General features: G+C 30.1%; 1 protein-coding gene and 1 long non-coding RNA gene across 4 annotated transcripts; one reads left to right on the plus strand and one right to left on the minus strand.

Annotated features, from left to right (window-relative positions):
- The first annotated feature begins 4916 nt into the window (after window positions 1-4916).
- LOC116128725 lies at window positions 4917-5597 on the plus strand. The gene has a single exon (XM_031414476.1). It carries the CDS (start codon window positions 4917-4919, stop codon window positions 5595-5597), a length of 681 nt encoding a protein of 226 aa, XP_031270336.1.
- Window positions 5598-10109: 4512 nt separating this feature from the next.
- On the minus strand, window positions 10110-17780 carry LOC116128703. 3 transcript variants are annotated; one of them, XR_004127802.1, is made up of 4 exons: window positions 17589-17779; window positions 17460-17508; window positions 16342-16499; window positions 10110-10479 (listed from the first exon to the last, which is right to left on the minus strand). It is a non-coding gene; the product is annotated as an uncharacterized LOC116128703 (long non-coding RNA). The 3 variants fall into 3 exon arrangements; XR_004127803.1 differs by lacking the exon at window positions 10110-10479 and adding an exon at window positions 14822-16104 and having other exon boundaries at window positions 17589-17780; XR_004127801.1 differs by lacking the exon at window positions 10110-10479 and having other exon boundaries at window positions 16206-16499.
- Between the last annotated feature and the right edge of the window lie 7752 nt (window positions 17781-25532).

The raw sequence follows: 25532 nt of genomic DNA on the forward strand, positions 1-25532 counted from the left end.
CTCATTGTATTCTATCATGTTGAGAGAGTTGAGGATTGTGATTCAATTAAGTTGAGTTTAAATTGCCAACTTGTGCAGTTGAACTTGAACCGACTGTGGACTATTGCATATATTGGGGTGCTTCTTCTCCAGTATCTCGCATCGTCGAAGTCCCGTTCCCACACCGTAACGTTTGGACAAAAACTTACATTCCCCGCGCATCTCTTCCCCAACCCATTTGGCTTTGGGGTGTTTGATTTGGTGAAGAATTGCAATACCTGGACCATCCCTCTTTGACGATCAGACCGTGGAGTTGCAGCTTGTATGGTTGGACCTAGTCCTAACCATTTATGGTTGGAATTGGATTTGTTGCCTCTGGAAAGGTGAATGGATTGAACCCTCATTTCTTCGGTGGATGAAACGTAAAACTCATTGGGGATGAATCCTCCGATGTATAATTTCGGGAATCCATTATGAATTATAATAAAATAATAAATAATTAAATTAGAATTGAATAATATATGATAACAGATGAATTTGAAAATGGAAAAAGATTGAATAATATAAATAATAATACGAATAATGTAATAAATGAATTGACTAGAATTTGATAATTGGAGTAGAGAGATTGAGAGTTGAGTTGTGAAGAAAATGGAGGTTTTTTTTTGGGGGGGGTGGGGGGAACCCCATTTTTTGTTTTTATATATATATTTCCAAGGGTCATTTTGAAAAGGAAAAAAGGGCTTGGCCCCAAGCCTGGAGGGGGATAGAACCAAGGCCTGGGCCCTCCTCCACAATCCTAGTCCAGTTTTAGACCGAACCTTGTAGATCGATCCTAAACCCGGGTTTTTGGTGGGTTTTTTGGGTCCCGTCCCAAATCCACCTCTACATTAGTGTTTTTATTATTAAAACCCTAAACCGGGGGGGGGGGGGGGGGGGGGGGGGGGGGGGGGGTGGGCATTTTTATTGTTATATATATATATATATATATTTTTTTTTTTTCTTTTTTTCCAAGGGTCATTTGAAAAGGAAAAAAGGCTTGGCCCAACCTTGGAGGAGGGACAGAACCAAGGCCTGGGCCCTCCTCCACATCCTAGTCCAGTTTTAGGACCGACCTATAGGATCGATCCTAAACCCGAGTTTTTGGGTGGGTTTTTGGGTCCTCTCCAAATTCCCACCTCTATATTTAGTTGTTTTATTTATTAAACAAAAAAGTGATAATGACCCATTTGACCATTCTATGTTGACAAGCACAATTGTATGAGAAGTAATAAACACATACATTTTCTTGGCCTTTCCAACATTTTCTCGATACACAAATTAGGTTGGTACACAATAGGTTTATATATTTCAAGAAATTTCTTAATCATAGTGACAAAACAAAGACTAATCCACATTCTTTTATCAGTTTTCTTTTCAGACTGAAACAGGAATATTTAAACACATCTTTCTTGTGTACCAACACAAAACAAGAAAACAGAATCATGACATTACATTTCCATGAAATTTATTGCATCCTTCTCACACTATTGCTTCTCTATTGTCTGCATAGCCATCCACAGCCATGTATTCCTTTTCTACTTGAAGTATTCTTTAGGACCTTTTTCATCAGAATAAGTGGGTGAGCACGGGCAGCGAATAGAATGCGAACCAAACCGAAATTGAAACCGCAACCGAACCTACTCGGAACCGAAACTATGAGGGTAGGTTCCAGTTTCCCTTTTTTTTTAACCACATTGTGCGTTCCGATTCCGGTTTCTACATGTGAGGACAGGAACCGAACCTAGAAAAAAGAACCTCACAGCGGATACCCAACTTGGAACTTGCTTGAACCTACAGCGAGTACCTTGTTTTGAAACCTGGACTGAAATGAAATACCTGTGAAGAATGGAGTCTATTGTATTGTCCATATAAAAATTAAAATGGAAAAAGTTAATTTTTTACAATACCTAATTAAATAAATACAATTATACTTATTACATAAACTATACCATATAAAAACTTAAATATATATAATATGAATATTAAAGTTTTGATTAATTAGTGTATAATTGAAATAAAACCAATTACAAGTATTTAATGTTACTAAAAAATTATTTTTTAATATAATAGATTGATTGAATAATAATATAATATTTGTTATTTACTTCAATTATCAGTTCTAAGTAAATCTGTAATAAATTATATTATTAATATATAAAATAAATTGATAACCATTAATATTCTAGTTAAATGATTACTTAATCAATTATACATTACATTATAGTTAAATGATTATTAATTATAAGTTTATACTTACATAGGATTTAGTACATTACTACTTAATAATTAAAAATTTAATTAATTATAACATTACATTATAGATTTATAATATAATTACTTTTTAATTATACATTACATTATACACACAATGATTACTTAATTAAATATTACTTAATTAATTATAACATTTCCAAATCGAGTCCAAGTTTAAAGAAAAACGAGTTTAGGATCAATCCAATCGGACATTATTTGGATGGTTTGCCTCTTGATGTGAAAGTTTTGTAATTCAATTATATTAAATAATGTCACTGCCTTATTCAATAAAGTTCGAACAAGGGGTTCAATACAGTTTTGATGTGAAAGTTTTGTAATTCAATTTCATTAAAAGTTTTGGGGATGTTTAAAATTTTAGCTCACAATAATGTCATCCCTCGTTACAGATGTATCATAAGCTTACAGGTTTGTCAACAGAAACTAAAAGAAGAAAAATAAATACGTTAATCACAAAAATAACTCTATTTTTAAAATGATATTTTCTTATTCTTAGTCAATCTCGTTATTTTATAATCCATTGTATTTAACAAATGAGTGAATAATGTTTTATTTATTCATACTTTTTGTTTTAATTAATAAATGACTAATTTAAACTCATTTAATTACATATTTCAATCTTTATTAGTTACATAGTTTCCCTAATTATTTTTGTAATTTTTCATGGTAAATAATCAATCAGAGTTGTAAATCAAACAGTGATAATTAGCTTAAGTGAAAAATAATCTTCATAGAAGCAAACCAAAGAGCACTTTTTTCACTAATCCTTTGACTGCACGTACGTTATGTTGCAGAGGAAAGCAGCAGAATGCAACTGCTTCTTGAAAATAGATTTTTCCTCGAAGAATAAAAACCACAAAACTTATAGCATTCTCAAATAACTCTTTATATGACACAAACTCTTTATTATAAATAGTTTATTCATAAAAATAAGAGTCTAATATACCATTTATTTTTTAAATATAAATTAAAGAGTGGGTTTGACAGAGCATCTCCAATGGTACTCTTTATTTTAAAGAGTATTTTTTATATAAATAAAGAGCATTTTTATTGATTTTTAAATATAAAGAACAAATTTTTCATTCAAATCCAATATAATCTTTAAATTTTATGAAAGAGAATATGTTTTTTCAAGAAAGAAACTTAATATAAGAGATAAATCATAAATAAAATGTATTGAAACTTACAATTTATTATTTAAAATTAGGATAGAGAGTGAAATTTAACTCTCTAAATATGGAGAGTCAAACTCACTATTTAATTTATATTTAAAGAATAAAAAGTTTATTAGACTCTTATTTTTATGGATAAACTCTTTATAATAAAAAGTTTGAATCATATAAATAGTCATTTGAAGATGCTCTAAATGACTCTTTATATGACTCAAACTCTTTATTATAAAGAGTTTATCCATAAAAATAAGAGTCCAACAGACTTTTTATTCTTTAAATATAAATTAAATAGTGAGTTTAACTCTCCACATCTAGAAAGTCAAATTTCATTTTCTAGCCTAATTTTAAATAATAAATTACAAGTTTCAATACATTTTATTTACGATTTATCTTTCCTATTAAGTTATTTCTTGAAAAAACATATTCTCTTTCCTAAAATTTAAAGAGTCTATTGGATTTAAATAAATATTATGTTCTTTATATTTAAAAATCAATGAAGATGCTATTTATTTATATGAAAGATGTTTTTTAAAATAAAGAACACCATTGGAGATGCTCTTAAAAAGCGTTTTAGGGTTGTGTTTTGAGGCAACTAGATTTGATGAAATTTACATATACTATTACAGTACTTTGTATAATAAACTAAAAACCCTAAAATTTTACTAGTATATAAATTTGTTTTAATTATATATATTATAATTAAATCCTTGGGATGATTTATGAATTTGTAGTAGATTTATGGTTGAAGGGATTATTGTATACCGGCCGATCAAAAATAGGAAAAGAAAAAATAGAATTCTTCTGGAATTGAAATTCAAAGTTCAAGATAAATATGGTAAAAAGATATCTATTATCCATATTCATAAAAAGATAGACTAATTGGTTTAATTCGTTCCAAATTTATCGATTGAACCCGGTATTAATTCGAAAATATAAAAAAATTTGGTTACTATTATTGCACTAGATTGTTTAATCAATTTTGTAAATGAATGGTTTAGCCACATGAATGTCCACTGAGAATGTAAATGTGATTATTGACAACAATTTAACAAGTGTCGCATGGTTCAGAAGTTTATATTACTGTTATGCTGGAATATATTGGCAACTCCATAAATAATTGAAACTATTAATTGAAAATTATTAATTTATTAATTCAACATAACCTTCTAACGAGATTTCCTTCACCAAGATTTTCATTAGCCAATCCTTGTGTAGCAATTAATGGCAGTACACAAATTAGAAAAGAGAAGTTTTGGCCTACATACGAGGTCTGTTGAATTTTGGACCTTTGATCGGGTAATGGAGGTTCAAATGCCTAGCTATAATGAGCCTTATTCATTGGAGTTTGATTCTCTAACCAGATCAAATTAAATATAAGTACTTTCATTCATCATTCAAAACCTTCAATAAATATTACCACTGTTTCTTTAAGCTTTCCGTTCAATAGATTTCATGGAGATGAATGCAAACAAGGCTTCGAGCAACGAGAATACAGATATCGTTATCTTGGATGGCATTGTAGATTACATCTTCAGTAAAGGGAGGAGCCCTTACGACCATGAATTAGAAGATTTCATCAACAACAGGCTTGAAATGGACCTTCCCGTGAGCCAATATTTGGAAATAATCAAGAGATTGAAGAAGACTTACAGGGAGCAGGTGGGAAAGATGGGTAATGATTTGGCTCTACAGGATCCACATAATGTGAAGTTGTTTGATCTGGCGGACATTGTTTGGAGTGCTGATGATTTTTGTGAATCAGAAGATGAAATGGAAGAAGAAAGTGAGGATCCTAAAGTTGAACAAGAGCTTTCTTTTTCTGGGATTAATGGATGTGATGATTTGAATGGTTTGTTGCCGATTATGTTCAAGAGCACAGTGGAGGAGGGGCCTGAATCTCTGATGAGATCTTTGATGTTACAGAGTCCAGTTCCGACGTGGGACAGACAGTTTGATGGTTTACATAATACAGTTGAGAGTATTATGAGAGAAGGCCCTGCATCAATCTTAAGATCTGTGATGGTGGAAGATGCAATTCCTCTAGCAATATTGCCGCCATTACGACCATATAAAGAGGATTTCAACACTGCTTTGTCATCCGATAAAGAAAATATACCCAGGGAAAACCTGTGAGTCTTATGTTCTAAGTCAATATTGTACCTTTTTAGAAGTTATAGGATGATGCCGCAGGGTTAGATCTTGTTCAATCTGAAGGTCTAGCTTTGCATATTTGTAAATTATGTCTTTTAAGTGACAAGTTTTGGTTGATTCTGAAGAAAATATTATGATTATTTCAACGGTTTTTGTGTTTTATTTTCTGTACATTAATTTTCTTCTATGATTTTGTTTTACATTTTGCATTAGTCCTATGCAAATAAAATTAGGTATGCTAACCAACGTCCTCTTTCAAAGGAAACTTGAGTCCGGTGCCTTAAGGCTTAAACCACTCGACCATCCTGAAAAGTTAACAAGTTTTATGTTTAATATTTTTCAATAATTTTTTAATCTTACATTCTACGTTCAATGTCAAAGGTATCCTAGTTAGTCTGGCCCAAGTACCCGTAACAATACAGTCCCAGGAGCAATCCCAGGAGTAATACTAAAGGAAGGCCTACAAATTTCATAACTTATGAATTGAGATCGGGCAATAATGAGCTATGAAGTAACATTGTAACCAAGTAATCGAGTCCAAGTTTAAAGAAAAACGAGTTTAGGATCAATCCAATCGGACATTATTTGGATGGTTTGCCTCTTGATGTGAAAGTTTTGTAATTCAATTATATTAAATAATGTCACTGCCTTATTCAATAAAGTTCGAACAAGGGGTTCAATACAGTTTTGATGTGAAAGTTTTGTAATTCAATTTCATTAAAAGTTTTGGGGATGTTTAAAATTTTAGCTCACAATAATGTCATCCCTCGTTACAGATGTATCATAAGCTTACAGGTTTGTCAACAGAAACTAAAAGAAGAAAAATAAATACGTTAATCACAAAAATAACTCTATTTTTAAAATGATATTTTCTTATTCTTAGTCAATCTCGTTATTTTATAATCCATTGTATTTAACAAATGAGTGAATAATGTTTTATTTATTCATACTTTTTGTTTTAATTAATAAATGACTAATTTAAACTCATTTAATTACATATTTCAATCTTTATTAGTTACATAGTTTCCCTAATTATTTTTGTAATTTTTCATGGTAAATAATCAATCAGAGTTGTAAATCAAACAGTGATAATTAGCTTAAGTGAAAAATAATCTTCATAGAAGCAAACCAAAGAGCACTTTTTTCACTAATCCTTTGACTGCACGTACGTTATGTTGCAGAGGAAAGCAGCAGAATGCAACTGCTTCTTGAAAATAGATTTTTCCTCGAAGAATAAAAACCACAAAACTTATAGCATTCTCAAATAACTCTTTATATGACACAAACTCTTTATTATAAATAGTTTATTCATAAAAATAAGAGTCTAATATACCATTTATTTTTTAAATATAAATTAAAGAGTGGGTTTGACAGAGCATCTCCAATGGTACTCTTTATTTTAAAGAGTATTTTTTATATAAATAAAGAGCATTTTTATTGATTTTTAAATATAAAGAACAAATTTTTCATTCAAATCCAATATAATCTTTAAATTTTATGAAAGAGAATATGTTTTTTCAAGAAAGAAACTTAATATAAGAGATAAATCATAAATAAAATGTATTGAAACTTACAATTTATTATTTAAAATTAGGATAGAGAGTGAAATTTAACTCTCTAAATATGGAGAGTCAAACTCACTATTTAATTTATATTTAAAGAATAAAAAGTTTATTAGACTCTTATTTTTATGGATAAACTCTTTATAATAAAAAGTTTGAATCATATAAATAGTCATTTGAAGATGCTCTAAATGACTCTTTATATGACTCAAACTCTTTATTATAAAGAGTTTATCCATAAAAATAAGAGTCCAACAGACTTTTTATTCTTTAAATATAAATTAAATAGTGAGTTTAACTCTCCACATCTAGAAAGTCAAATTTCATTTTCTAGCCTAATTTTAAATAATAAATTACAAGTTTCAATACATTTTATTTACGATTTATCTTTCCTATTAAGTTATTTCTTGAAAAAACATATTCTCTTTCCTAAAATTTAAAGAGTCTATTGGATTTAAATAAATATTATGTTCTTTATATTTAAAAATCAATGAAGATGCTATTTATTTATATGAAAGATGTTTTTTAAAATAAAGAACACCATTGGAGATGCTCTTAAAAAGCGTTTTAGGGTTGTGTTTTGAGGCAACTAGATTTGATGAAATTTACATATACTATTACAGTACTTTGTATAATAAACTAAAAACCCTAAAATTTTACTAGTATATAAATTTGTTTTAATTATATATATTATAATTAAATCCTTGGGATGATTTATGAATTTGTAGTAGATTTATGGTTGAAGGGATTATTGTATACCGGCCGATCAAAAATAGGAAAAGAAAAAATAGAATTCTTCTGGAATTGAAATTCAAAGTTCAAGATAAATATGGTAAAAAGATATCTATTATCCATATTCATAAAAAGATAGACTAATTGGTTTAATTCGTTCCAAATTTATCGATTGAACCCGGTATTAATTCGAAAATATAAAAAAATTTGGTTACTATTATTGCACTAGATTGTTTAATCAATTTTGTAAATGAATGGTTTAGCCACATGAATGTCCACTGAGAATGTAAATGTGATTATTGACAACAATTTAACAAGTGTCGCATGGTTCAGAAGTTTATATTACTGTTATGCTGGAATATATTGGCAACTCCATAAATAATTGAAACTATTAATTGAAAATTATTAATTTATTAATTCAACATAACCTTCTAACGAGATTTCCTTCACCAAGATTTTCATTAGCCAATCCTTGTGTAGCAATTAATGGCAGTACACAAATTAGAAAAGAGAAGTTTTGGCCTACATACGAGGTCTGTTGAATTTTGGACCTTTGATCGGGTAATGGAGGTTCAAATGCCTAGCTATAATGAGCCTTATTCATTGGAGTTTGATTCTCTAACCAGATCAAATTAAATATAAGTACTTTCATTCATCATTCAAAACCTTCAATAAATATTACCACTGTTTCTTTAAGCTTTCCGTTCAATAGATTTCATGGAGATGAATGCAAACAAGCCTTCGAGCAATGAGAATACAGATATCGTTATCTTGGATGGCATTGTCGATTACATCTTCAGTAAAGGGAGGAGCCCTTACGACCATGAATTAGAAGATTTCATCAACAACAGGCTTGAAATGGACCTTCCCGTGACCCAATATTTGGAAATAATCAAAAGATTGAAGAAGACTTACAGGGAGCAGGTGGGAAAGATGGGTAATGATTTGGCTCTACAGGATCCACATAATGTGAAGTTGTTTGATTTGGCGGACATTGTTTGGAGTGCTGATGATTTTTGTGAATCAGAAGATGAAATGGAAGAAGAAAGTGAGGATCCTAAAGTTGAACAAGAGCTTTCTTTTTCTGGGATTAATGGATGTGATGATTTGAATGGTTTGTTGCCGATTATGTTCAAGAACACAGTGGAGGAGGGGCCTGATTCTCTGATGAGATCTTTGATGTTACAGAGTCCAGTTCCGATGTGGGATAGACAGTTTGATGATTTACATATTACATTTGATAGTATTATGAGGGAAGGCCCTGCATCAATCTTAAGTTTTGCATTATAGTATAATTATAATGAAGTTATCCAAACTCAAAAAAGAACAAAATTAGACCTATATGATTTGTTTTACATTAAGTACATTGTATAAAACAAAATTAGTCTCATGCAAATAAAATACTGATATGATTTGTTTTATATTTTGAGCGACTGGACTTGATCAAATTACATATAGTATATAGTCATTTACACTGAAAAACCCCATTTTTCTATTATAAATTGGTTTTAATTATATATAATTATATATTATATAATAAACCCTTGGGATGATTATGAATTTGTAATAGATACTCTTTAACTAAGGAATAGGATATAAAGATATCTATATCCACTAATGAAAAGATAGACTAATTAGTTGATTCCTTCGTTTAAATTTGTGATTGAATCAAGTAGTAAATCGAAAATATAAAAAAATGTCTTGGTACGAACATTCACATTTATTTCTTTTTTGAATTTGGACTTCAAGTCTTATATGGTGATAGTACACTGAAAAAACAATTTTATTTTGCTGAAACTTATTGTTATCAGATTTTAGCCAAGAGTTAAAATGCTGTTTAAAAATAATAATAAGGTTCGCAAGAGAAACCACTCATCAGGGTTTTTTTTTTTTTTTCTAAAAGAAATTGGTTACTATTATAACATTAGATTTTTATATTGAACAATTTTATAAATTAATGTTTTGGCCTAAACTTATAATGATTGGATCTCCACTGAGAAAGTAATCAATATAAAAAAAAAAAAAACAATAATAAAAAATTTAACCAAACACAAATTTATAATGACTTTATCTAAAGTAAGAAAGAATAAATTAGTCCTTGATTAAAAACCTCCAATTGAACCACAAAGAAACTAAAACAAAGTTATATTGGTCATAAAACGAGGCAATAATTCCTTAATCTATATTTCAAAATGTTGATATAATCTTCTTCAGTAAAGGGAGGAGCCAATATTTGGAAATAATCAAGAGATTGAATAAGAATTCTCCAAGAATTTGTCACTTGCTAATAAGAGATTTACAAGCTCAGGTTGATTTTTGTGTCCCAAAAATAATACATTCTGGTCCATTTTAAACTTGTAGGCACACTAAGAGGATGGAATTCTTCTGGCTTTAGTTCTATCCCATATCTACTATAAATTTTGATGTGAAGAGATTGAGTATGGGAGAGCATCGAAGTAGACAAGCTAGGACTTAATTTTATTCTTTATTTCATTAATCTTGATCTCCAGATGCTTCAGACTGCAAAAAGTTGGTAGATAATCCAATAAATAGCTTTCATATCCCAAAAGCTGCATACAAGTAACAGCATTAATCAGAATTCACCCAGAAAGGTTAAAACTTTACAGGACTTTATAGAAAAATGGACATTTCTCCACCATGTATAATTTTAAAAAAAAAATACCCAAATAAAGCGATCCCAGTGTTTGAGCCTTATCATTAAAACGCTTTCGGATGAGTTTAATAAGAAAATTGACCGTCTCACTGATGCTGTCATAAGAAACCACTTCTAAATGCACAACATTCAAATTGGGAAAAAATCATGAAGTATTGTCATTTGTGATTAGATCTCGAGAGTACGGAGGAGAATTTGTTTGTGAAGACCACAATTTCGTAAGATCAAATTTTCAAGATTTGGGCTGTTGGACATCGAATGGCTAAAGTTCTGTGGCAAAATCATGTTTCTTAGATGCATCATCTTCATCTTTGGGAAGTAAGCGAATTAATAGAAAACAATCGAATTTCAATGCCACCAAGGAATTGCAATTATCGAATAAGCACAAGGATACGTCATCCCTATCAATATTAAATTTACTTTTGCGATGTCGAAGGTAGATATCGAGCTCTTCAACTCCAGCCTTTAGGGCTGCTGTAATCCATGAAATGATATGAGAATTATCACATGCATGTTTACATGAAAGTCGAAATTTGGTTATCTTGAGTGACTTGTTATGATCAAGCATAAACTTCTCAACAAAATCCATAATACCTTCCTTATGATTCTCTCTTAATTCTTCAAAGTCTAAATAGGGATGAGACATATATATATATAATTTGTTCCACCTCTTTGAGAGAATTCTCGTCCGCGATACATATTTGGTGGGCAGAAATGACAAGATATAGTGTAGAATTGAATCATACAGAGAGCTTAATCTGTCGCAATTCTCATTCGGCTTCTTCATGCACAAACTTTTGGACTCCCATCTTTTTACTAAATTCAATCAGAATTGCAAATTAAACAATGAAAGTTATTTGAACGAGATACAAAAGACTGGCTACGTACCTTAAGTGAAAATATAATCTTAATAAAAGCAAACCAGAGAGTACCTTTTCACTGCTTCTTGAATGTAGATTTTCCTTAAAGTATATAACACAAAACTTCGAAAGCGTCTTAAGGAATCTGTTTTGAGGCGACTGGACTTGATCAAATTCATATAGTATATAGTCAATTTACAACTGAAAAAAACCCAAATTTTTCTATATATAAATTGGTTTTAATTATATAATTAATATATATATAATAACCCTTGGGATGATTATGAATTTGTAATAGATGACTCTTTAACTAAGGAATAGGATATAAAGATATCTATATCCACAGTAATGAAAAGATAGACTAATTAGTTGAGACTTCGTTTAATTTGTGGATTGAATCAAGTAGTAATATCGAAAATAAAAAAATGTCTTGGTACGAACATTCACTTTATTCTTTTGAATTTGGACTTCAAGTCTTATAGGATGAGTACACTGAAAAAAACCATTTATTTTGCTGAACTATTGTTATCAGATTAGGCCAAGAGTTAAAATGCTGTTTAAAAATAATAATAAGGTTCGCAGAGAGAAGAACCACTCATCAGGGTTTTTTTTTTTTTTCTAAAAGAAATTGGTTACTTATAACATTAGATTTTTTATATATGAATCAATTTTAAAATTAATGTTTTGGCCTAAACTTATAATGATTGGATCTCCACTGAGAAAGTAATCAAATAATAAAAAAAAAAAAAACAAATAATAAAAAATTTAACCAAAAACAAAAATTTATAATGACTTTATCTAAAGTAAGAAAGAATAAAATTAGTCTTGATTAAAAACCTCCAAACGAGATTTCCTTTATAAAGATTTTTATTAGCCAACCTTGTTAGCAATTAATGGCAGTACACTATTAGAAAAGAGAAGTTTTGGCCTACATATGAGGTCTGTGAATTTGGACCTTTGATCGGGTAATGGAGGTTCAAATGCCTAGCTATAATGAGCCTATTCATTGGAGTTTGATTCTCTAACAGATCAAATTAAATATAAATACTTTCATATCATCAAAACCTTCAATAAATATTATCACTGTTTCTCTAAGCTTTCCGTTCAATAGATTTCATGGAGATGAATGCAAACAAGCCTTCGAGCAATGAGAATACAGATATCGTTATCTTGGATGGCATTGTCGATTATAATCTTCAGTAAAGGGAGGAGCCCTTACGACCATGAATTAGAAGATTTCATCAACAAAAGGTTGAAATGGACCTTCCCGTGACCCAAATATTGGAATAATCAAAAGATTGAAGAAGACTTACAGGGAGCAGGTGGGAAGATGGATAATGATTTGGCTCTGGAGGATCCACATAATGTGAAGTTGTGATTTGGCGGACATTGTTTGGAGTACTGATGATATTTTGTGAATCAGAGATGAAATGGAAGATGAAGTGAGGATCCTAAAGTTGAAAAAAGTTTCTTTTCTGGGATTAATGGATGTGATGATTTGAATGGTTTGTTGCCGATATGTTAAGAACACATGGGAGGAGGGGCCCGAATCTCTGTGAGATCTTTGATGTTACAGAGTCCAGTTCGATGTGGGATAGACAGTTTGATGATTTACATATTACATTTGATAGTATTATGGGGAAAGCCCTGCATCAATCTTAAGTTTTGCATTATAGTATATTATAATGAAGTTATCCAAACTCAAAAAGAACAAAATTAGACCTATATGATTTGTTTACATTAAGTACATTGTATAAAACAAAATTAGTCCATGCAAATAAAATACTGATATGATTTGTTTTATATTGTCAAAAGTGGATTTAAACTGTGCCCTCTTTCAAAGACCCGAACTTGAGTCTGGCGCTTAGTCCACTCAGCCGTCCTGACAAGTTGTTAAGTTCTATTTTAATTGTTTTCAGTGTTTTTTAATCTATTCTATGTTCAATGTCAAAGGAATTCTAGTGTAGCCCAAGTACCAGTAACAATACAGCTCCAGTGCTAAAGGAAGACCCACTAAAATATTGAGGATCAATCATGCATAATGTAACAAATTCGTAACTTAGGGACTAACCCTATTACTACAGAGAAAGAAATAATGAGCTAGGAAGTAACATTGTTGCAGAGAAGAAATAATAAAAAGTTATTCCTAAAGTCACAAAGTTATGTTGGTCATAAAAGGAGGCAATAATCTCTTAAATCTATATTTCAAAGGTGTTGTTCAAAGTTGAATGAAAGGTTAATTTCTAAGATCAAAATAGTACTCTAGTTTAAATCTATTGTCATAAAGAAATCCTTCTCCTAATCTTTTTCAAATTTCATCCTTCTCTCCTACCCACTTCTTTATGAATATTCCGATTGAGAGTGATGCGTTGTTAATTTATCAAAATACTTCGTGCGAAGAGATTAAGGATAAGTCTGATCACCCATTATGCTCTAGTTGGAATTAATAAGTTACAAGCAGTTCAGATTAATATTATTAATTAAGCAATAAGAAACTTTAAATACCACATTGTATTTAATTAGCTTTCTTTATAAAACACAATTTCAGTGTTAATGCAACCCTCTTTTCCATGTATTAAATTGACCATAACTTCATTTATTTTTCTGTTGTTACAGTCATGTGGTATCTTCAATTATTGGGTTAGCGATAGACTTGTAGATTTCTATGCAATGATAGGTCAATTTAACTAACTCTGAATAACTGAATCTCGAGATTCCTCAAAGCATGCATGATGCAAGAAAATCTAACCAAATTGAACCTCTCTTCCTTCAATGAAAATATTGTCCAAATGGAGGAACCATTCTCTCAATAACAGTCTAAAACAAGATGAAGACCGGAAAGAATGGACACAGATTTTCCATCCTCAGTGAAAGGGAAAACGACCATTGGAGACCTCTGATAAAGAGGATTTTCATTCTCAAGAAAAGAAAGGAAGATAATGGAGATTGGAATTCTTGGAATTGTTAAAATTGTTTATATGGTTCCAAGATTTTATTTTGATCTGGAACAATGCTTCTTTTGATAAACCTTTATGTTAATTTTCTGGGATTAATGGATGTGATAATTTGAATGCTTTATTGCCAATTATGTTCAAGAATTTTAAAGTTGCACAATAACAAATTACTACTGCACTAATAGGTCACTAATATTTATGAAACCGCTTCTGTTCTGTAAGAGATGAATTTTATCATTCAAATAAATAAATAAATAAATAAAAAACAATTTATATTCATTCTGGCCAAATACTTGAAAGTAAAAAACAAAGTCAATACAAAATTGACATGTCCACTGAATGATGACGGTCTAAGTAATGAAAACAAAGAATATAAGAGAACAAATGAATCTACTCAGAAACTTGAAAATAACAATTGGTTGATAGCCACGAAAACTGTGATGATTCTTCGCAACAATATTTTTGTGCAGCATCCATGAAGTATTTATTCCTAATAAAATAAGAAATCTAATGCCTATATACAGGCAGGCTTGAAATCATAATCCTTATAACATAAGAAATTGACTATTTTATGCGGATAGAAAACCTAAAATAAAACGAAAATAACATAAAACAAAATACTAAAATAAATGGAAATCCAAAAATTCTTTTGTTTCCCAAAGTTGAAGAGGATGAATCCATCCAGAATAATTTTGCCTTATAACTTTTTCCATCTAATATGCACATGCCCAAATGGCCAAATTTTGAATATCTGCTCTTAGAATATTGTGGAGTTGACATTATAAGTTCTCCCTTGCGTACGTTACAAGATTTAATAGCAGATGACTATATTTTAGCGAAAATTTTCCCCCATTTGAATGATGTGCATATAGACTTATTTTCTCTACGCTACAATGGCAGGATTGGTCACTTTCTTAGTAAATTCACGAGGCGGCTTGTTTGTGCTATGACTTTAACCCTACGTGAAGTCTCTATCATGGTATACATTATTGTTATTATTTTTTCTCAAAGCCTCTTTTTCAAAGTTATATATATTTGCTTTGATTTAACTAGCGTTTTAATACCGAACTCGAGGTGAAACCAGACAAAGTAGTTGGGTCCCAGGTTGATCAGTTGAACCGGTTTGACTGGCGAGTCAAATCCGTGACATAACATGTCTAGAAGTTTTGAAATCCAGCAAACACACCCTTAAAAAAATCACATAGCAATCTTATAGGTTTAAAATCTAGCAAACACACTCCAAATGCAAATCGGTAGTCAACTAGTTGGTGGTGGCGACACACCGAATGCAAATCTTACTCATCCTTTGAGCCATTCCCCAACAAATATGCCCAAGATCTGACCGAAATTGAACCATTTTGCAGCAAAAAAAATCACAATCGGCATCAACAACCAAGGGCAGATAGGGTCTTTTTCGAGTGTCAACAACACTCCTCATCACCACAAAAACACTCCCCTCAACCTCCTGACCAAAACCCATCTCACCCCCCTAGCTCCGCTAATCGTCGACAACACGTAGTTGTGTTGCATGACTTTTGCATTTTCCAGTCGTTTCACTCGCCCAAAATCACCTCCGTAGCCACCTTTCAACTCGCCGACACTTCCTCTCCAAAACCCCCAACATCTACTCGCCAATCGCCGCCTTTGATTTTTAGGGTTTTTGTGAATAGTTGAATTGGTGACCTGGCCTAGCGAAGGCCCTAGGTCCTGGTTAAACCGTTCGGGCCGAGTCGGGTTTTAAAACACAACTTAAAATAATGACTAATTAACCCATACCTCAACATAAACAATATTAAATCAAAATTTAGGAATTTAATCTTCCAATTTCAAACCTATTTATTAAACTCAACAAAAACTCATAGCTCATGATTTTTCATCAATTAAGAAGGCTAAAAAAAAAAAAATTTAAGCAAAAAATAAAAATAAAAATGGGCATCATCTTACCTTGTAACCAATGTCTTAAAAACCAACTCGGGGCGAAACATGGCAAACTGGTCGAGTCTTGGGTTGACCGATTCAACTGGTGATGTCATCTTGGTGACATCAGCATGATGATGTCAGCCAAAAAAATTTCAAAATCCAAACTTCCAGATCACAGATTCCTGAAAAAAAAAAATCCTTAACAAAGCATATCAAACATTCAAACATCAACACAAATCCTCGTTACAACTAATTACAAATCAAAATAACAAAATTCATGAAAAAAAAAAATCACATAATAATTTATAAACATTTTGGCAAAAAATGATCTTCTTCACTCAATGGTCTTCAATCCATCCTCAATTGAACTTCACACACCATTTGACAAAAGAGAAAACAAAATCAGCCTAAAAAAAAAGAGAAGCACCCAGGGAAAACCCTTCAGACCAGGAAAAAAAAAAAATCCACTAAGAGGAGAGAACAGCCCCAGCCAACCCCACAAGAAAGCACCACTGCCCCACAATAAACAAAATGCAGAAAAAAGAAAAAGCATCCCCCAGGACCCCCACCTAACCTCAAAACTCTCATACAAGACAACCTCAAGGACCCAAAAATTAGCAGAAAAACTCACCAACGAGACAACAACAAACATAGCAGACAACACCCTACTTCCTACACCATAGGATGAACAAGCCACCCCAATAAAAAACAACCCCGCAACCAAAACTCCCAAGCCAAACAGTGACAACAGACATCCAAACCACCACCACACCTCCATCCCCGCAGCTCCCCAAAAACAGCGGACACTCTCATGCTAGAAAAGAGGTAATACAAGAAAAGTGAACCAGCAACCCGCTTAAAGAAACACCAAAATACAATAATCAACAGATAAAAAAAAAGTATAAAAAACTCAAAATGAAGCTAAACCAGCCTCTCGAACCAAGTAACCCAAAAAGTAGCCAACATACCTCAATTCCATAAAAACAAACCCTTAACGTCCAATTAAAAGCAAAATAGTTTCTCAATCAATAAAGAAAGTCGCAAAGGCACAGATCCAAGAGATTCTAGTTTCTTCAAATAGCTTAAACCACATCAATTAATGGCATGCAATTTCTCAAAAGAAAGGAAGAGATCGATAGTACCTGACGACGAAGATGAGCTGCTGCCGAAGATGAAAGCAAGCCTCCACCTCTGATGAAAATTGGAAATGAGAGATGAAATGAAGCAGTTAAAGAGAGATGAAAGCATTGAAAGGAAGAGATCGACGGTACCTAATGACGAAGATAAGTTGACGACGAAAAGGAGATGATCGACAGTGAAGAGAGGAAATCGCAAATGGGAGTCACTGGTGGAAGATTTTAGGGCTCGATGTCGAAGGAATTGCAAATGGGTGAAAACTGATGGAAATTGGGTTTAGGAATATAAAAGGGTGGGTTTTTAATTTGACCCGGGTTTTAAAACATGGCTCTAACCTTCAAAGGAATAGTATTTCTTTAGTAATTCAATCAAAAGAAGAATAAAGTACGAAGAGAAAATAAGAGGAAATAAAGAAGAAAGAAAAAATAAAAAATTGTTAATTAATAAAAAAATTTGTGGGATCAAAATTGTCAATACTATGAAATATAATTTTTTTTTTTTTTCAAAGTTTGAGTGGTCCAACAAACCATTATGAAATTTTAGGTCAGAATCTGTTTTAGCACAACATATGCATAAGATGTGTATGCCATAATTTAGTTAGAGGTGGGCAAGGATTGAACCCAACCAGGCTCGTGTCTGGTCCGGTTGGGACCGGTCCAAATGGGACTTAATCAAAATTATGTAGGGTGATTTATGTAATTTTTTAGGGTAATTTGTAAATTCTTTAATTAATTAGTAAATTAATGATTAAATATAAATTAATGATTAAATGTTAATGAATAATGACTTAATTCTTAATTGGCTATAAATTTCAGATGTTTTTAATTTAAACTTTAAGGGTGCATTTGGTTCAGGGAATATTGGATTACTGGGAATGTTATATTAATGAAAAGTTAGATAACCTTGAAAATTACTAAGAATTTTTAGAGAAATGTGTTTGGTTAGTTAGAATAAATTGGTGGGTATGTTATATTAATATATTTGGTTAGGAGGAATAAATTGGTGGGTATGTTATTTAAATTACTAAATTGCCCTCATTTGTAAATATTAATATAATATTATTTTTATTATTAATTTTAATTTTTGAATAATTTTTTTAACCCCCAACATTTTAGATTTAGTTAAAACACCCCACCTCATATAAAACTTTAATTTATAACAAAATTACCGCCACCTACCCCAAGCCACTACCAGCCGCCAGCCACCATTGTCGGTCGTCGCCTTTTGCTGCTTGGAGTTGCCGGAAATCATTGGGAGTCGACGATATGGCTGTTTCTGACCAGATCTCGACGGTGACCGATGGTGGTGGTTGGGTGGTAGTGGTGGTCTACAATTTTTTTTAAACATAAGGGCATTATTGTCCAAAAACTTAATTAAACAAGGGTAAAATTGTAATGGTAGATTAATGTAAATTGATTTTAAAACAAGGGTATTATTGTCCAAAAATTTTATTAATAAAGGGTAAAATTGTAACAAAAATAAGATTATCAAGTAATCTTACAATACCTAAGAAAATGGAGGTTATGAGATTACCTCCAATATTACCAACAGTAACTACTATTGGTATTGAAAATTATTAAAATCTTATATTACTTGACAACCAAACGTGGTAATCAAGTAATAGAAGATGACATAATCTCAGTAATCATATATAACCCCTAACCAAACGCCCCCTAAGGAGATAATAATAATTTAATTTTAATATAAATATAATATTCACACTTTACAAATAAACAATTAAATAAATTTGATTTTATTAAATTATTAATTTATATCATCAACAATATTTACATCCTCTAAATCTGTGTTTCTGAAGAGGTTGATTAGGTCGGGATCTTCAGGGTGCTGCTGATCTCTTCTGTCTACATGAGTCCATTCTCGTAAACATGTTATGACTTCAACCTTCTCATTGGTTAAAGAGCATCTTCTCTCTTTAACAATACGGTCACTAATTGAGAATGTTAACTCAGATGCAATTGTCGAAACTGATACAGATAAAATGTCACGTGCCATTTAGGCTACTATATGGAATCGACTTGCATTGTGATTCCACCATTGAAGCACGTCCATCTCACGTTTCTCCTTCATGGTCATGTAGGACATGTCCATCGTAGGTACCGATGCAACTCCTTGGTCCAAGTTGTCTGTACGAGTTGCTAATTCCACCACCACCATTGCCGCGATCCACAAACCTCCAGATGCTCGTTCCTTGGTCTTCATTAGGGTCCTGCTACTCGTCTCTACTGGCATTGGGCACTCCAATGTGCCTAGTCTGATTCAAAGAAAAAAAAGTTTTCTAATTTTCTGTTAAAGTCTGTCAAATAAAAACTATGGTCATATTGTAAATTATGGCTTATCTCAGCAACCGTACAATTAAATACGCTTAATTTAAATCTAGGATCTACAATAAAACCTAATCCATATAAGAATAAAATATCTAACCAATATTTCTAATATATTTTTTCCATTGGAAAAACAATGTCACACAAATCTTCATTATATCTAATGTTACATTAGTAGTAGGATAATAAATACCACTTAATGTAGTTGTGGAATCGTAACAAACTTTAAGAAATGAAAAAAAAAAAAAGTTCTCAAACCGTCCAATCAGATTCATTGACGACTTTCTCTGTATAGTTCTTTTGATTGATGAACTCTGTAATTTGTCTTATGGTTGGTATAGCTTTTTGCAACATTAGGTGCGTGGAGTTCCAATGAACATGCATGTTCGTACATAACTTCTTTGGTTCAATCGACAGATCCTCTTGGCGACAATATTTATGAAATTCAATCCATCTTAAATTGTTACCGGTGTTGAATCCGATAGTTGGGCGCACCCTTTCAATCGTCAAACCTAATTTAACAATCAAATTGATGATGTGGCAAGTACATCTCTGGCGAAAAAATTTGTCTTCACCAAACGGATCCAATCTCTTTTCAAATAAAGAACTTGCTAAGGTGTTAACAGTTGCATTATCAAGCGTTAGCGCCACAACTCTCTTAAATAATAAATATTTTTGCAAAACTTCAATAATTGTAAAATAAATAGTGTCAGCATTATGTTTTTCATATAATGCTTTAAAACCTATCGATTTTTGTTGTAAATGCCAACAATGATCTAGGTAATGTATTGTAACACTAAAAAATATTGTTTTTAATCTAGCAATCTATATATCTAAAGTAAGTGCAATAGATATATTCCTAAAAATTTTAATTTTTTTTTTTAAGTTGATCTTTTATTTTATCATAAAGTTTTATTATGTCCCTTCTAATTGTACCTCTACTAAAATAGGTAAATGTTGGACAAAAAAAATATTTAATCATTTCAACAAAATAAAGATTTTCAGATAAAGAAATAGGAGAGTCTGTAGCATATATGAATTTTGCTATGCACTCTCATGCTCTGACTGTAGTGTATTGTCATGTTGAGAGAGTTGAAGATTGTAGATTAAAATTAAGTTGAGTTTAAATTTGCCAACTTGGTGCAGTTGAACTTGAACCGGACTGGCAAGACTATTGCATATATTGGGGGTGCTTCTTCTCCAAGTGTCGTCGCATCGTCGAAGTCCCATTCCCATCACCAATAACGGTTGGACAAAAATTACATTCCCCGCGCATCTCTTCCCTCGGCCCATTTGGCTTTGGGTGTTTGATTTGGCGAAGAATTGCAATACCCTGGACGCATCCCTCTTTGACGATCGGATCGTGGAGTTGTAGCTTGTAATTGGTTGGACCTAGTCCTGATCGTTTGTGGTTGTGAAATTGGAGTTGTTGCCTCTGGAAATGGTGAAAATGGATTGAACCCTTCAATTTCTTCAGTGGATGAAACGTAAAACTCATTGGGGAATAATCCTCCGAATGCATAATTTCGGGAATCCATTATGAATTTATAATAAAATAATAAATAATTAAAATGAAAGAAATTGAATAATAATATGAATAACAGATGAATTTGAAAAATGGAAAAAAAATTGAATAATATGAATAAATATAAATATAAATTGAATTGACTAGAATTTGATAATTAGAGTAGAGAGATTGAGAGTTGAGTTGTGAAGAAAATGGAGGTTTAGGGGAGGGGGAGGGTGGGGGGGGGGGGGGGGGTGGTGTTGGAGGTTTAAAGAAAGAACTTGCAGCGGGTACCTAGCTTGGAACCTACAGAGAGTACCTGTTTTGAACTGGGCTGAAATGAAATATTGTGAAGAAGGGGAGTCTCTTGTAATTTTACTATAAAAAAAATTAAATGGAAAAAGTTAATTCTTTACAATAACCTAATTAAATAAATATACAATTATATTTATTACATATAAACTATACCATATAAAAAACTTTAATATATTATAATATATGAATATTAAAGTTTTGATTAATTAGTGATAATTAGAATAAAACCAATAAAGTATTTTAATGTTACTAAAAGAATTATTTTTTAATATAATAGTATATTTGATTGAATAATAATATAATATTTAGTTATTTACTTCAATTATCAAGTACTAAGTATATCTGTAATTAATTAATTATATAAAATAAATTGATAAACATTAATACATTACTAGTTAAATGATTACTTAATCAATTATAGCATTACATTATAGTTAAATGATTAATTAATTATAAGTTTATAACATTACATTAGTAATTTAGTACATTACTTAATTAAATAATTAAAAATTTAATTAATTATAACATTACATTATAGATTTATAGTATAATTACTTATTAATTATAACATTACATTATGTACAAATGATTACTTAATTAATAATAACATTTCATTATAAATATTAGTACAATACTTAATTAAACAATAAAAAATTTAATTAATTATAATATTACATAATGAAATGATTACTTAACTAATTATGACATTATATTATAAACATTAATAATTTACTCTAATAGGACAATACTTAATTAGATGATTAGAAATTTAATTAATTATAACATTACATTATAAATTTATAGTATGATTACTTAATTAATTATAACATTACGTTATAAACAAATGATTATTTAATTAAATAATTACTTAATTAATTATAACATTTCATTATAAACATTAGTGCAATACTTAATTAAATGATTAGAAATTTAATTAATTATAACATTATATTAAAGATTTATAGTATGATTACTTAATTTATTATATCATTACATTATAATATGATTACATAATTAATTATAAAATTACATAATGAAATGATTACTTAATTAATTGTGACATTATGTTATAAATATTAGTAATTTACTACATTAGCACAATACCTAATTAAATGATTAGAAATTTAATTAATTATAGCATTACATTATAAATTTATAGTATGATTACTTAATTAATTATAATATTCTATTATAAATATTAGTACAATACTTAATTAAATGATTAGAAATTTAATTAACTAAAACATTACATTATAATTAAATAATTACTTAATTAATAATAACATTATATTATATTATAATCGCTTAATTAATTGTAACATTACATAGTTAAATGATTACTTAATTAATTATACATTTATAACATTATATTATAAACATTAGGAATTTACTACATTAATACATTACTTAATTAAATGATTAAAAATTTAATTAATTATAACATTACATTATAGATTTATAGTATGATTACTTAATTAATTATAAAATTTCATTATAAATATTAGTACAATACTTAATTAAATGATTAGAAATTTAATTAATTATAATATTAAATTATAGATTTATAATATGATTGTTTAATTAATTGTTTGTGTTTTGGTTTTGATTGAGGAATTTTATGTGAATTGTAATGAATTGAATGAATTCAAGTGTTGCATAGAGATTAGAAGATTTATGAGTCACATTGGACACAAATGAATGAGTAATTAAAATTTGTTAGGGGTGTATTTGTAAACTTTTAAGGTATTTTTGTCATTTTTTAAACTACTAGGGGGTAATAATTTTTTATAGGGTACCCGGGAAAGGAACCTGCATTTTAGGTTTCGGTTCCTTAAATTTGGGAACCTACACTGTGCGGTTCCAATTCTCCTGAAAAATGTAAGGTACTCGCAACCGCTCACCCCTAAGTATAACCTAGTGGATTGTACTCATTGTACTCCATCTTGTTTGTTTCTAGGAAAAATCAAAGAATTTGCACAAGTTTTTTCTTTCTACGGTGAAAAGTTTCTTGTTTAAGCATCTCCAATGGTGCTCTTTATTTTAAAGAGCATATTTCATATAAATAAAGAGCATCTTCATTAATTTCTAAATATAAAGAACAAAATTTTTATTCAAATCTAATAGACTCTTTAAATTTAATGAAGATATTCTTCATTTTCAAGAAAAATACTTAATAAGAGAGAGAATTAATAAATAAAATGTATAGAAACTTGTAATTTATTAATTAAAATTATGATGGAGAGTGAAATTTGACTCTCTAGATGTAGAGAGTCAAACTCACTCTTTAATTTATATTTAAAAAATAAAGATTCTGTTAGATTCTTGTTTTTATGGATAAACTCTTTATAATAAAGAGTTTGGGTCATATAAAGAGTCATAATGGTGTTCTTTATTTTAAAGAGCATCTTTCATATAAATAAAAAGCATCTTCATTGATTTTTAAATATAAAGAATAAATTTTTTATTCAAATCCAATAGACTCTTTAAATTTTAGGAGAGATAATATATTTTTTCCAGAAAAAAACTTAATAGGAGAGATAAATCATAAATAAAATGCATAGAAACTTGTAATTTATTATTTAAAATTAAGATAGAAAGTGAAATTTAACTCTCTAAATGTGGAGAGTCAAATTCATTATCTAATTTATATTTAAAGAATAAAGAGTCTGTTAGACTCTTGTTTCTATGGATAAACTACTTATAATAAAGAGTTTTGGTCATTTAAAGAGTCATTTGGAGATGCTCTTAGACCATTCAACTTAGATTTCTTTTTGACAGGCGCTATAACTATTTTTCAGCTCACTGATCGTCTATGGTTGACTTCATTCTCTACTGTTACAATTAGACGGTTAAAATCCAATTGCATTAAGAAAACTAATCAATACAAACTTTTGGATATTAGACTATCTCCAACCCATTGCACCAAATTAGTGTAAGTTTTACACCAAATGGTGTGATTTTTTGTGTAAAACACTATTGCATCTCCAACACACTTCACCAAATATTACACAAAGAATAATATTTCTTGAAAGATTTCTTAGAATATTCTCTTTCTTTTTCTTTTATTGTAATAATCAACAATTAATCTATTTCACTCATTATTTTTGTATATATTAATTAAATATTGGGAATGATATTTTTATTAAATAATAATTACTTTGAAAATTATACTAATTTAATAAAATTAAGCATTTATTTAATCAAATAAACATTATATTTAATATAGAAAAACATTACATCTAATATAAAATGATACCAAAAAAAAACACAAAAGTAAAATTCCATATTGATAGTAATTTAATTTTCTGAATTAGTAAGTTTTTCCCACAAATGATCAATTAATGCATTTCAAAGAGCTTGGTGAGCCTCTGTATCCTTAATTTGTCTATGTCGAGCAAGAAAATTTTAAAATCGGACATTTTCATCTATGACAATTTCAACTTCGGGAGTTGGTGCTTCCATCTGATTCTCAATCGATGCATCAGCATTACAATCATCCTCGATTATCATGTTGTGCATAATAATACACGCAGTCACTATATCATGTAATACATTTTTATCCATTCAAGCTTTTTAGATTTAGTGTTTTGAAATTAGTGTTAATTTTTATTTTGAGTTATTGTAGTTTAATATTTGTATTGAGTAAAGTTTTATTTTTAATTTTTCATTATTTTTTTAATTATATCATTATTATGAATTTATTATTATAAAAAAAAAAATTTGGTTGAATGAACAATACCACACCAATTTGGCGTGGCACTGTTCATCTGCACCAAATTGGTGTAGCAAATGGCGCTGTATTGGAGCAGCACTTCATGCCATTTTGGTGTTTTTTACACCAAAATGGCGTGAGTTGGAGATGCCCTTAGACCATCTCCAACCCATTGTACCAAATTGGTGCAAGTTTTGGAATG

Source organism: Pistacia vera, unplaced genomic scaffold, assembly GCF_008641045.1.
Source record: "Pistacia vera cultivar Batoury unplaced genomic scaffold, PisVer_v2 Contig202, whole genome shotgun sequence".
NCBI lineage: Eukaryota > Viridiplantae > Streptophyta > Magnoliopsida > Sapindales > Anacardiaceae > Pistacia > Pistacia vera.

Coding starts and splice junctions, on each gene's coding strand:
- LOC116128725 (XM_031414476.1), top strand. CDS start 4,917: ATGGAGATGAATGCAAACAAGGCTTCGAGCAACGAGAATACAGATATC.